The sequence below is a fragment of the Lutjanus erythropterus genome, chromosome 2, assembly GCF_056507025.1.
Source record: "Lutjanus erythropterus isolate fLutEry1 chromosome 2, fLutEry1.hap2, whole genome shotgun sequence".
Classification (NCBI taxonomy): domain Eukaryota; kingdom Metazoa; phylum Chordata; class Actinopteri; order Lutjaniformes; family Lutjanidae; genus Lutjanus; species Lutjanus erythropterus.
Genome location: NC_139318.1, coordinates 45,221,207 through 45,235,786, shown reverse-complemented (window position 1 = coordinate 45,235,786; position 14,580 = coordinate 45,221,207). Strand labels below are relative to the sequence as shown.

The 14,580-nt window shown below is 41.4% G+C and overlaps 1 protein-coding gene across 1 annotated transcript in view; it reads right to left on the bottom strand.

Annotated features, from left to right (window-relative positions):
* Positions 1 to 3,013: 3,013 nt before the first annotated feature.
* Positions 3,014 to 14,580, bottom strand: part of cand2 (cullin-associated and neddylation-dissociated 2 (putative)) — an 18,435-nt gene continuing 6,868 nt past the window's right edge. Inside the window, exons 9-24 of the mRNA XM_084741085.1 lie at positions 14,553 to 14,580; positions 13,294 to 13,435; positions 12,926 to 13,044; positions 12,090 to 12,245; positions 11,299 to 11,520; positions 10,997 to 11,203; positions 10,282 to 10,469; positions 9,847 to 10,012; positions 9,628 to 9,768; positions 7,975 to 8,114; positions 7,231 to 7,406; positions 6,338 to 6,433; positions 5,631 to 5,800; positions 5,376 to 5,540; positions 4,188 to 4,295; positions 3,014 to 3,457 (exon numbers count right to left, since the gene is read on the bottom strand). The exon at positions 14,553 to 14,580 is cut by the window's right edge and continues 286 nt beyond it. Of these exons, the coding sequence (XP_084597211.1) occupies positions 3,227 to 3,457; positions 4,188 to 4,295; positions 5,376 to 5,540; positions 5,631 to 5,800; positions 6,338 to 6,433; positions 7,231 to 7,406; positions 7,975 to 8,114; positions 9,628 to 9,768; positions 9,847 to 10,012; positions 10,282 to 10,469; positions 10,997 to 11,203; positions 11,299 to 11,520; positions 12,090 to 12,245; positions 12,926 to 13,044; positions 13,294 to 13,435; positions 14,553 to 14,580 (2,455 nt within the window). The 3' untranslated portion in view covers positions 3,014 to 3,226. The remainder of the gene's footprint in view (positions 3,458 to 4,187; positions 4,296 to 5,375; positions 5,541 to 5,630; positions 5,801 to 6,337; positions 6,434 to 7,230; positions 7,407 to 7,974; positions 8,115 to 9,627; positions 9,769 to 9,846; positions 10,013 to 10,281; positions 10,470 to 10,996; positions 11,204 to 11,298; positions 11,521 to 12,089; positions 12,246 to 12,925; positions 13,045 to 13,293; positions 13,436 to 14,552) is intronic.

Sequence of the window (14,580 nt, the reverse complement as noted above, 5' to 3'; positions counted from 1 at the left end):
GGATTCAAAGTTTACTGTATAGTATTGTTATTATTTAATTTAAAATGGCATTTTGATACACATTTGATACACATTTTGACTTTAACAAATACTGTGCAGCTTGCAGTAGATCATATTGCTATTTCGATAAAAATGTTAATTGTTCAGCTGTAGTCTAGTGCACCAAAATCAAAAGCTTTGATGAAATGAGGTGTCTTATGTTTGATGCTGTGTTGTTTGCTGTGATGCTGAGTACAAAGTCAAGAAGACTGTCAATAAAATGTTACTGCACTGTTCTACTCTGGTGTGTTTCTCTCCTCATTTAATATCATTAAATTCACTGTATACAGGGTGTGATTGTTTAATTTCATTCTACTCTGATGTCATCTGTGGTAATATCAAGGCTGACACTGTGGAAGACGCCAATGCATGCCATCACATATTTTTAAAAGGCTGTCTCTTTTTTCTACAGAAAACAAGAAACAAGACAAAAGAAAGAACGAAGGAAAGAAAGAAAAAAAAATGAGGGATGATTTTTTTTGTAAAATGTGAACAACACCAGTGTCATTCAACACACAACTCAGCTCTGTGGTGAACAGAAGTTTAAGACACTGACGTGTTTGGATCAGGAGGATCATCTTCACAAATGAACTCTACTTTTGTGATTTTTGAAGCATTAATGCAACTGCCGGAAAGAAAAGGGTAACAGGCTATAGATAAACTACATCACAGTCTTGTGACTCATAAAGTGACTAGTGTTTGGTGTGATGACATTCAATGTCTGCAACAGCTGCTGCAGGCTCATTCAGCCTGCTGTTATTGCTTTAATGTGAGAGAGCCCCCTAGTCACAGAATTTAAATATGCTGCATTTAAAGATGCTGAATTCATGTCAAACGACAAGATGAAAACAACGTGAAAGGAGCTGGTCGAAGTGATGAGCCTACAGAGAATTTTCCTCTGAATCTGCAGCTTCTCTTGGTTTTAAAGAGCTTTACAGTGAGTTTCAGCTCGTTGATTGTTTATCTGACCAGCCACAACTTCACTCTTTTGGTTCACTTTGCAGCCACAGCAAAAAAAAACCCAACTGTTGTACCCACTTACAGTTTGTGTTTCTAGGTTTTATGATAATGTTTAGACTGACCTTTCTCTCTGATATTTCATATAGTGGGTCAGGGTCTATCCAGTACAATTTCTTTCTCTCTTCTCTCTCTCTTTATAGTTCTTCATGTTTTCTGTGTGATGAAGTAATGTATAAATGGGGAGGAGACTTGACTAACAGGACAAAAACAGTTCGAGACAAACCATCACAAGAAAACAAACATCCAGCTGACGGACGGACAGAACGAACAGATGATCTCAACATTCAAAAAATGAATGAAGAGCTTTTTTCTGCTCATCCTCTCACTGATGCTGACAGGTACAAAGATTGCAGCTACTGAACTACTGGATTTAGAGATTACACTTGTCACAGCTCTGCTTCTGCAATGATGAAAAACTGTTTGGGTTGGGTTACGTCATATTTTGTATTAGTTCAGAATACTACAGCCCACATAATCTGAATCTGAATCAGAAATACTTTATTGATCCCCAGGGGAAACTGTTAGTGTTACAGTTTCACCCAATCAAGAATAGAATAGAACAGAAGTATATGTGTATATATAAGAATATAGAAATACAGAAAGATAGAAACCTTATGTGGAGATAAGATTTTTAAGAAAATAAGAATAAAAATATACACGACGCACGTCAGATGAAGCCTGCAGTGCATTTTGGCCTTCAGGATGACATTTAAGAATTTTAGTATTACAGAAACATGTTTCTTAACTTAATTTAGGAAAATAATATTAATCTTATTTTAGAAGGAAAGTATTACAGAACCATCCAAACTAAAGTGTTTCCTAAATTACAGCACCAGTTGTCAGGTCTCTATGATAATTCTTCTCAAACTGTATGTTGATTGCATTTTGAGATGATTTATTTTGATTTTAATTTGATTCTTTATCCTGGGCCAAAAATTAGAAAGAAAACTTCACAAAATGGTGGGTTTTCCTCTTAACCGTCACACGACTGTTTCCTGTCTGTGCCTTTCTGCCAACAAATATCGATCTGAGATCCGCTGATAGATTCAATGCGTGACTCACTGACAGATACTAGAAACAGTCTGTGTTGTACTGATAGAGAACAGATTCAGACCACTGCAGTCTGTCTTATCATTTCATGTCTGACATGATGTGAACTTTTGTCTTTATTTGATCTGCAGGTTGTGAGACTTCATCTGAAGTGAGCGGATGCCCAGAAGGATGGGTTGAATTCACCTGCAAATATCCAAAACTATATGGGGGATATAATGGTACTGTTGTAGTTGATCCAAGAGGAACACACATACAAAGTACTCAAAGAGATGTGTGGGAAACCAAAGGCAGCATTTCTCTGTACCATGATACAAAAAATTAGGATTTAGAAAGGTGGAATGTTCGATATTACTTTAATTCTTCACAGTTGGATCAATGTTGTTAACTTCTCAGTTAAAACCTCATCCTGTTTACACAGATCTGATCAACATGTCACTGATTATCGCTGTATTTAAACGCCTCTGAAAAGACTCTTGTGGTATCCTGCCCTTCTAAAAAGCTGTTGAAACTCGCTGCCCTCATTTCCTCCCTGAGTAAAAGATAAAGATGTCTGTGGTGAGACAGCGTTCATCTTGTAAAAGACAAACTGGAAGATTTCGTAGTTAAAACTGTCAACTTATTTTTAAAGTCACAAGAACTGAACTTTATGGATCTTGTGGATTTTCACGCAGCACAAATAATGTATAAAGAAAATAATCTACACACAGATAATATACAAAAAATGTTTTTCAAAGGAGAGATGGGCTATATTTTGATTAATTTCAAAACATACAGTATTCATAAAGTTATGAAGAGGATGTGTGTGTGTGTGTGTGTGTGTGTGTGTGTGTGTGTGTGTGTGTGTGTGTGTGTGTGTGTGTGTGTGTGTAGACACAAACACATCAGTACATCAGACACAAAGTGTTGCTTCCATTTTATTTCATGTGACCTACATCAAACCCAGCTCTCACTTGGATGAACACAAATGTCATTAAATGTATGTTTGCCAGAGTGGAAACTAAAAAGTCCAGTTTTCAAAACAAAGGTGTGATTTTATAGCAACTTTGGAAACACTGAGTGTTTTTATCTACTGTATCTAAACCCTGTCTATAAAAACATCATAATAAAACAGTGTCTAGCTCATATCCATGCTCTCTGCAGGTCCCAGCCCCCCTCCCTCTCCTCCCTGGACGCTCTGGTAGATGGACGCCATGTCAGCGTTGGTTCTGATCTGGTTGGCGAAGTCGGCCATGCTGGGGCTCCTCTCCACCTCGGGCACGGCCAGCAGGGCGGCGACGGCGCGCATGGCCGAGCGCCGCAGCTCCTCCTGCTTCTCGAACTCCTGCTTGACAGAACCGGCCTTCACCTGCGGGTGGGGATTCATGTCACTGTCATCACAGGCTTATTCACAACGGACTCCTGAATACTTCTGCATCATATATTTTATTAAGTGGCTGGATTTTCACTCAGCGGTTTAAAGATGGAGGTCAGAAGGTTCTGCTGTCAGGTTTTAAACAACTGACCTCTGGATTTGTTACTGTCAGGTCAACATCATGGTTAAAGGTTATTTATGTAGCACATATAAAACAACCACAGTTGAACAAAATGCTGAAAAGGATTAAATCAAATATTAATAAGCAAATAAAAAGGTAAATACTAGATAAGAACAAAAGAAATCAATAAACATAATACAACAAAAACATGATTTATGTCTCATTTTCTGGTTTAAAGAGGGGATAAAAAGTCTTTAACACTGGTAAACTTTAGAATTTTTGAATAATTAATCCGATAATATTGCTGTCAGTTGGGACAAAGTGATACTCAGCTGCTCACAAAAAGGTCTGTGGATTATATTAAGTAAGTGGGTCAGGATTTTTGGAAAGAGACACTAGTTTTGAAAGTTTCTAATGGAGAGAAGGCAGGCAACTCTACGGCCGATATTCCCAAAACTCTGCAACACCAAAACAATCAAATGGATAAACAGCACTACATATGTATTTTTGATATCATGTCTGTCTGAGAACCCTGATGGATCATTACTGTCCCCTCAGTGCTGTTCTCCAGTATCTACATGACTCATACAGGAGTGCCAGTACCTTGGTAGTGCAGGTAGCTTTAAGTGGTTCTATCAGTCTGTCCAGCCTTTGGAGAACACCAGCAGGACACAGAGAGGCCAGTCGAGCTAACATCAGGAAAGTCAGCATCTACAGCACACACACACACACATACACACACACACACACACACAGAAACACACAGAAACACACAGAAACACACACAAGGAAAAAAGAGCGAGAGACAAGTCAAGAAGATGAATGTGGTTCGACTGCAGTGTTTTCTGCAGTCATGTAGTGTCGAGGCTTAAATAAACACTTATGCAGTAGATTAGTGACAGTTCTCTCCTTCATTCAGACATCAACATGAACTCCTCCTACACCCGACAGGATAAACACACAACTTGCAGGGCTTTAAAGGGAAAGTTTAATATTTATTATTTGAAATGTGGTTGTATGAGGCACCACAGTCAGTAGATGGGGATCAACACGCCCCTCAGTTTGGAGAAGCAGCAGGAGAGCTGGTGTAGGAAGCTAAGCAATGAACTGCTGTGTACTGATGCCTAAACAATCAATATCTGACTGAAATTATAACTGGAGTTATATCGCTCACACTGAGCCACCAGACTCCTCTGACAAAATCAGTAATTTTACACTTATAGATCACAGGAGCTGCTGGTCCACCGCTGTCTTGATCGGTTACTTCTGTGTGTTTAGATTCTCCAAGGTCACACAATAACACAAACAAACTGTACGATCAAGCAGATGTAGGTGATAAAACGATAGCCGTATCTGTCTCTCAGGCATAGACTTGTCATCAATATCAATAAGAATGTAAGTAATTCAATAACATGTTCAATAGTTGAAACAAATACACCCCAGCTCATAAAAAGCCTGTCATATCCTGTTATAATGGACCGAGTTATGTTTGACACACAAACAGTCATTTAACAAACAAACAAATAATTATAATTAATATAATTATTAGCCATATCATCGATATGAAACTTCAGTGTTCTTGCAAAAGCTGTCTGGTTGCTTTAGAGACAGTGATATTTGATTTATATAATTTTAGTTTTCAGTCAGAAAAGTCCATCTGACAGCAAAGTAAAGTGGTGAAAATATTTTAAAGGTAGTGTAAAATATAAAATATAAAAGCTAGTTGAAAAGGTTGTTCATGACTCTGGTGTGATCTTTCATGGTTTGGTTTCTTGAATGTTTTCTACCCACCCTGATATCGTAGTGATCTTTGAGTCCTTCCTCCACATGATCGAGGAACTGCAGGACGTCCAGCCCCTCCAGGCAGCTGTCCAGCAGAGTGTACATGCACTCGAACGCAGCTTTACGCACATCCAAACCATCATCCACAGTGTGTTTGAATGGACCCATCTCCACCTGCAGTGCACACGCAGAGTAACAGAGCTCTGAAAAACATCGGGACATAAACATCAGACGGGTTTCAGGTCCCCGGTCCAGGCAACCCACCTCTCTGATGAGGTCCTTCCTGATCTGGGTCTCCTTGTAGAGGTGAGGCAGCACTGTTGCCAGGAGACCACGGATCAGAGACGGTTTGTTGTGAGCTGCAGAGTTGAACATCACCAACGCCACGCGGCGCACGTTGATGTCCTCATCCTGCAGGGTCTTCAGGAAGTCACCTGACAAACAGAGATGACATCATTGAAGGAGTTCAGGCTGTGGACCTGGCTTTAGATTTAAAGGGCAGTTCCGGTAGCTTTAAACCAGATTTTGACAGATGCTGTGTCAATCTGAACAGAAAACATGGAGCAGGAAGTCAGACGTGGAAACAGCAGAGAGAATCTGGACAGTTTTCAAAATAAAACACCCCATGCAGACTTGCAAACCAGAAAAAAAGAATCTATTTAACCACATAGCCTAGTTTTTCATGATAGAAGCACAAAAGTCACAGGAAGAGGACCAAATCAACAAAATCTGTGCAAGTTAACATAATCAGTCAGGCAAAACACTCCGCTCCTGAAAGGCTGCTGGTGAAACAAACAGCCATGTGGAGGACGGATCAAGACGTGCCGTGCCCAGTGGAATCAACGGGAAAGCATCTGACATTATTTTTAAGACAGGCTTTTAAAAAATGTCAAACTATCATTTAAAATTAGGTTCAGGTTTGTCATTAGAAGTAAAATAAAACAAAAGTATGTTTTTTATGTGTGTCTTACCTATGCAGTCCTTCAGCAGTGAATCTATGGGAGCAGGTTGGTCGACAATAGTGAACTTGATAGCAGTTACAACTGTGCTGCGAGCCACAGGAGAACCTGAGGGGACAGAATGAGATTTTAAGTTATTGTGTGTGTTATTGTGTTTGTGTGTTGTGTTGTGTTCATGAATTAAGATAAGATATAAAAGGAGGCTTTGAGTCAGTTTGTTACAGCTTGACTTCCTGAATTATTTTTGTCATTTAAAGGGACAGTTCACACCCAAAAATCAAAAATACATATTTTTCCTCTTATCAGTGGTGCCGTTTATCCATCTAGATTTTCTTGATGTGAGTTGCCAACTTTTGGAGACATTGTCCAAAGAAATGTTCGCCTTGTTTCAGATATAACAAGACTAAGTGGCACTCAGCTTGGGTTGCTCAACGCATCAAAAAAAAAATTAAAAAAAAAGTTTCTCTTACCAGAAATCATGACCCAGTCACTAAAAAATATTCCACAGACCTCACTGTGAGCAGTTTCATGTAGGAACTACTTCCTTTCTGCAGGAAATCTACCAGAACTACTTTCTTTCAACTAGACAGAATATAGTTCCTACATGAAACTGCTCACCACAAGGTCTGTGGGTTATTCTGAGTAACCGGGTCATGATTTTTGGAAAAAAGACACCAGGCCGAGTGCTGTTTAGTCTCATTACATTCAGGGGAAGGCAGACATCTCTACAGCTGACGTCTCCAAAACTCTTCAACTCACTCAAAAAAATCTAGATGGATAAATAACACTACAATCCAGACTGACACCGTCTGACATACATACTATCTCTATAAAAACTACGAACAAATACACACACACACACACACACACACACACACACACATTTCCCTCCTCACACTTCGTACCAGCTTTAAGTTGCTGTTTAAGTCGGGGTAACAGTTGAGCAGCGTTAACTAAGGTCAGTTTTCCCAGACATTCAGCCACCAGGTTCCTGGTTCCCTCCTCCTGACACTCGCAGTTCTGGAACAGCAACGACCAGATAGACTCCACATGGGGCGAGAGACTAGAGGCTGGACAGGCACTGGACAGAGAGAGAGGGAGGGAGAGAGAGAGAGAGGGAGAGAGAGAGAGAGAGAGAGAGAGAGAGAGGGGAAGGTATTCAGCAAGAGGAGAAAAGTTTTACCAAACTTTAAAGGGAATCTAGTTAAAGCAAAATATGTCCATTTTACCAGCTTAAAGTGTTCGATTTGATTGGATTGGATACTATTTTACCACGAGACTAATAGGGAGAGTTTTGATTATTGTTGGAGCCAAGCTTTCTTAATCCTGCTCATACACCCAGTCGACTCAGTTACAAACACAGCTCAGTGTGAGTTAGCTGCAGCTGCTGAAATCAACCCACCTTTGGCGGGAGGGCGGGTGCTAATGTCAAGCCTGATACTGTTTTATTTTCTATAAATTTCAGCATTTTTTATTTCACTGCCACTTGAGGGCACCAGAGTGTCTTCTTCTCTGGTGCAGCTTCAGAAAACAACTGATACAGAAAGATATGACTGGAACAAGAAGAGGTAACTCTGAAGAGAGAACAAGAAAAGATGCATTCACAGAATAAAAGTGAAATGAAAACACAGAGGTTAACACAGACACACCTGATGGCTTCTTTGAGGGAGTGCAGCAGCAGGTATTGTCTCCGCGGCTGGGAGGAGATCTCCTTCAGCAGGAAGGGCAGGTAGTCGTTCAGGCTGCCGACCGCCATGCTGCCTAAAGCACAGGAAGCTGCTGTCTTCACCTGGAATCACAAATTGGAAACCATTAATATTATACCACAATATATTCATTTTAAAAATATGGATTAGCGCAATGTGTTTTTTCACATCCATTCAATCAGGGAATGGTTTTGAATAAATTAATTATTATTGTGTCATGCACAACTTACCCAGCCCAAACAAACAACAGTTAATATTAAATAAATAAGCCATCCTGACATTTTTTCCATACTTTAGAAACAAAGTTAGCCAACTTATAGACATCTGAGTTAAACAACCGCTCTGTTCTGTCATCATCAGAACACCAGAATATTCCTGGATTTTGAACAGACATTTTATTGAATATCAGTATTCTTCACTCATCATAAAATATCTGTACACTTTCTGATGAACTGTCCTGGTGTCACTGTAGCTGTGAAGCTTCACACGAGTAAACTGTCTCACTTGACAGTATTTTATTGTTGGTTGTTAAAGAAATAAGAAAAGGGTTTTCCTCACTGTCCGTCACTATATCATAGTGATAAATGACACGAGTCAGAAACAATCTTATGAAGCCTCTGATTCTATAAATAGTATAATGCTAATTATAATGATGCAACCTAATCTTCATGTCCAGCTGTGCAGAAATATACATTTTTGTGCAAAGAATTTACTAAAGCACACACATCCAAATGTGATAAATACTGGGTGCTGAACAGAAATACATGCAATAAAAGTAAAAATAGCTTCCACACACTAGATGATGCTCCTGAGAACATTTGTTCCAATACTGCCATGTGACACACAAACTTCACATGGTTATAGATTGTGTTGAATTTTTTTGATGAAGGGTATAATCCCTGCTCTGTAGCACGAACTGATCTGAAAGCATAGTTTGATTAGTAAAATGGTTCTGAGATTATCGTTTGATTTTGACAGAAGAATCAGAGGTTTTGTGACTTTAGTCTGGACTTCTGGTTTTGTGTTTACAATTTTGAGAAAAGCGTGGAAGGTTTCGAGAAATGTGTTTTAGCAGTAGTGAAAAACTGCAACCGACACGTTCTCACATGAAGTGTGAACCCTCCCAGAAGAAATGAAAAGTTCAAAATGAGATCTCGTCTTTATCTAGCCTGTGTCTCCCAATTTCCAATCACTGTCTCATACTTTAAATTCGGCTCCTGACAAACAGTCTTTGTCTCGTCTCAGCCCAAGAATAATTTGAGCCCAACTTAAGATCTTAAAATGTTCTTTTTTTTCTCACTACACTGATCTTAAATTTGTTTTTAATATTATACTATTGATATATACTCTTGAGGAAACAGTGAGATCTAAAAGGAAACTCAGTTGTCTTAAATGAAATCTTAAATTTGTCTCAGCGGTCAAATTACAGTCTTGTTGCTCTGTCCGGTCGTCTTTGGGATTTGGACTGATGTTACGGGCAGAACAATATTTATGAAAGACCCTGAACCTAATGATGTTTTTTTACTTTAAAATAACTGATTGATGAAATAATGAAAATAATCATTATTTGCAGGTGTGTAACCATGTCTGTCTTACCTCCTCATTGGTGGAGGAGATGGCCTCCAGGATGACTGCCTGCACCTCCTTACTTCCTCCCAGGCTGCCGGACCTCCCCACCTCCCCCAGACACAGCAGAGCCAGGACTCGAGCAGACTCTGGAGAACCGGGCCTCTTCACCTGAGCAGAGGAGAGGAGATACAGTCACAACAGAGACAGGAGGTGTTGAGCATCACCGCAGTACAAACACTCACACACCTCCTGTATGAGGCTGGCCACGGTGCCCGGCGTTTCTTTGGGACAGGCGGAGGACAGAGCGGCCACACAGCGAGCGACGGAGTGATACGACTGTCTGTGGATGATGGCGGCGTCCACTGAGGACTGAGAGCTGTGAAACGGATCTGTGAGAGACTTCAGCAACTGACTGAGGAGAGGAGAGGAGAGGAGAGGAGAGGAGAGGAGAGGAGAGGAGAGGAGAGGAGAGGAGAGGAGAGGAGAGGAGAGGAAATAGTTAATTTGGACAATACTGTGAGATGATATCATGATAATCTCATGCCATCTTCTTTTTACTGAAATCATGACACTGTAAGTGTCCTCCATCCTAAACACTTTTCCAATCAGTTTCTATTGCTGTGAGGACATCTGGACCAAATTAGACCCAGCACATATAGTTGCTCACCCACACATGCTTACCTGTAACCCAGGTTACTGGTTTTGGAAAGCACCAGTGCCTGTAAGAAGTCCAAAATGGCGCCCAGCGCACCACCCTGCAGCAGTGGGGAATGGACGAGTCTGAAGACTCCCGGCAGCACAGAGGAGCTGATCTTCGCCAGAGAGGAGGGGCAGGCTTTGGCCATGCAGGTCAGCAAGGTGACGGACACCTAAACAGAACACATGGAGGTCCTCTTTAATGGAGTCCAGCCAGAATGGACAAACCAAACACTGGCTCTAGATACATCCATTCACGCTTTTCATGAATTTGGTCGCCACCGTAGATTCTCCTACATGCTTTATGGGACGACGAGATGGTTGCAGTCTGCAAGCTCACTACTAGATGCCATTAAATCCTTTACACTTGTCTGCTAATGAGCAGGATGTCTCAGAAAGTACTTGAAAGAGCTCTTCACAGATTTAAAATTACATGTCTATAACTGTGATGGACTTGGGATGGACAGTTTAGGGAAAAAAAGGATAAAAACCGATGCAGGAGTTGTTACCTAAGGAGGGCAGACCTCCACCACGGCCAAATGCTCCGTCTCACAATGTGAAAAATTAATTTGCATATCAGTTCCGTGGTTCAGATCTGCTCCAAAATTCCTTGGCCTGTGCTACACCCTTCCCCCAAGTTTCAAGAAAACTGGGACAGGAGTGGAAGGAGCATGATGAATTTGAGTTAACTTCAGCGTACCTGTGACACGTGCATGTCGCTCTCATCCACCAGAGCAGGAAGTTCACTCAGCACCGGCTCCAGTGCTGCAGGTTTGATGCTGGCGGCGTGATGCGTGACCATCGCTGTCAGACATGCCAGCGTGCCGAGCTTCAGGGCCCGCTGGTTCTTCCTCAAGAAAGATCCCAACACAGACAGAGCTTCTGCCAAGATGGACGACAGGTCGATCTGGAAGAGATGGAGAAAGGACGCTCTTATTTTGGAAAGTCTTTTTACAAGTACATGAAAAATTAAAGTTAAATAAAGATTGTGTCATACTGAACCTTTAATGGCGAAGCAGAGATGAGTGTGATGGTCCGAACTGCGGTCAGTCTTGTGATCTCATTCTTTAACCTTTCAAGGAATATCGCCAAAACTCCCTGCAGCTCCGCCCGCAGGTGGTCGCCAAGGTGACACACCATGTGACCCATACAGGAAATAGCCCTCTCTTTCACTTCCTGGTCGATGTCTGTTGCTTTCAGCCTCTTCATGGTTACAGAAAACACCTGGGAGAGACAAAAGGTTGTGATTTTCTTTTTTAAACTCTAGACCAAACGCTACCAATAAATGGCTTGTTGATCATCTGTTCAGACGTGGTTTTTATTAATGCCGTAAACTGTGTTAACTTACTCCTACGCGTTTTATGTTCATGCTGATTGGATCACCTTACTGGCTGCAACGAGGACACTAAAAAGATGTCTGGGGTATGAAGACAATATGGTGTCTGTTCTGCAGCAAAGTTCAGTTTGATATAGGAGCAGTTTTGAGACCACAAATCATCAGTTAGGAGTAACTGGGTCATGGTTTCTGGAAAGAGTCATTTCTGTTGAATTTTTCAAATGTATTTTTTACGGCCTATATCTCTAAAACTCTGCAAATCAGACCACAATAAACTAGGTGGATAAATAGCACTGCAGATTAGAGGAAAAATATGTATTTTGATTTTGGAGTAAACTGTCCCTCTAGTAATGAAAACTCTCAGTCAGAAAAGTATAGAGCAGAGCAAAATGACAGAAATCAAATTAACCACAGATCAGAGGAGAGACCAGCTCTGTCAGACCTGATCCATTATTACCTCTTTGACAAACGGTTTGGGGTCGAATCCTCCCGCTGCGGTCGTCTGTCCCTGCGGCCTCATCACTCTGACCAGCTGCTGGGTGACCAGCAGAGCCTCTGAGGTGATCTTATAGAAACTGTCTTCTACACACGCCACCACCGGAGGCAGCAGCACCTGCAGGGACCACAGACAAACACAAGATGTTGGTTATTGTTACAGCAACCGTAGCTGTAGAGGTGTGTGAGAATATATGTTAAAAGGTATGTACCAGATCATTAAAGTGATTGGTCTACCAGCTACCAGAAGGTGATTCGCTCCTTTCAGCCAAAGTTTTTATTTATTTTGTCTGTTAGATTTTAGTTGTTCCTGCAAACGTTTCACAACAAAGCCTTGTTAAAAATTGAAGGGTCTCTTTCTGCTGAAATGCTAGAGAGCTTTTAGTCTGAAATAGATACAGGAAGTGGTGTGTTTGTATTAACAGCATAATGAGATAATGTTAACAAGGCAAATCCGACCAAGTAAAAAAATGAAGCTTTGTACTAAAATCTGCCCAATTATACTTATCAAAGAGACGGAATTAAAAATAGAGGCTGGTCTCTAATACAGGCCTGCTTCAAATAAAGGTCTGTTACCCTCTGCAGCTGAGGTAAATAAAGACCCTGGTCACCATCTGAGGAAATACAGTATTTCTGTTAGCACATGGACACAGGATCAGGGCTGCTTCTCTCAGTCAGAACACACTTGTTGTGTGTTTCACGAGCCACTGCCGGTTTACTTGTTTTTTCATCAGCAAATGACTCTTTTAAACAATATGCATTTTTCACTTCATGCTGCAAACATCCTGAAGCAAGAACCTGCATGTGTGGCTGAAAGGCTTGAGGAGGGTGGGAGAGGAGGAGGACGTGGAAGAAGGAGAGAGCATCGATCCTCATGGTGGAGGAGGTGGACTTATCTGTCAGGGAGAAGACTATGCCTGGAGGGAGGAGGATGGAGGGAGGAGCCAGGAAGGGAAAAATGAAAGGAAAACAGAAAGGGAAAAGGTAGAGAAAAAAACAGAGCAGGGGGAAGAGAAAAAGAAGCACAAATGGATGTTTTTAGTGCAAATTAACAAGAAATAAAATGCAAGAAAAGGGGAGCTGTAAAAGGAAGTGTGTGTGTGTGTGTGTGTGTGTGTGTGTGTGTGTGTGTGTGTGTGTGTGTGTGTGTGTGTGTGTGTGTGTACCAGGTATTAGAGCAGGTATGTGCTGTTCCAGGGCTCCAGGTACAGTGTGAGCCAGTTCAGTGAGGAGACAGAAGCAGCCCTGTCGAGATTTAATGCTCTTCTCCTTCAGCTGTCTGTGGAGAGCTTTCACTATCACCGGCACCTGAACAGACAACACACACACACACACACACACACACACACACACACACACACACACACACACACACACACACACAGAAGAGGGGCAGCTAAACAATGTCCTGCTGTGGACAGAGTCAGCAACAAAATTAATTTTAGCCACTTTCACTTAAAAAAATCAGTATCTGTGTAAGTGTATGCTATATTTACAATGTTTTCACTACTTTATGTCACTTTGTCTTACGGGAAATTGCAGTTAAATTAAGCCAAATTTCACTCTCCAAACCAGCTTCATGGGCAAAATCATTAGTCATTTTCCCCCACAGAAGACAGGAGTTACTGGTCTACCCAGGCCTGGTTCTTTCGCATGAGGGTGCAAAAACATGCACCGCACCCTCAGTTTAATATTTTGCACCCTCAGTTGAAATTTGAACAATAACTGCAACGTGCAAAGCTGCAGGTCATGCATCCATGATGTGCACAGCTGTCTGTGTATGCCTCAGTCTGAGACCACCTCCATATGCATCTTTGGTTAACGTATGTGCAACGGCACAATGTGCAAAGGAGATGGGTGCTGGTAAATAAATATCAGTGGGTGTGGTGATTATTAAACAGTCTTTCAGCCGGTCACATCACTGGTCTCATGGCTCTGAAACAGCTGAGCCATAAGGATGGTTCAGAGCGTTATGACATGAACACACCACCACAAATCTGCACACGAAGACACACGGAGTCTGATTTTCCATCAAGTAGACAATAGAATGACAATAGAAATTAAAAAAATAAAATAAACTGAAGTGACTGGTGGCTTCTGGCTGATGACTTGCAGTCGGCAAACTAACATAGTTGGAGAAGAACCTCCTGTGTTGATCTACTGCTCCATAAGTGAATTATTCCTTTTGCCCATTGAGTCTGGTTGCTGCCCCCGTCCTCAGCAGTTCATTACTCAGCTTCCATGCTGGTGCTCCTTTCTGCTTCTCCAAACTGGTGGTGTGTCGACCACCATCTACTGACTACTGAAAATATCTCATACAAGCCCTCTTCAAATACTTCGATCTGTCCCCTGTCTGTCTCTTCTCACTCTCAAAAACAGCATTTCATCTTTGACCAACTATAAATGCACCTTATTGAATCTGTACCTGTTTCTTCAGCATGGCGACTCCTGGC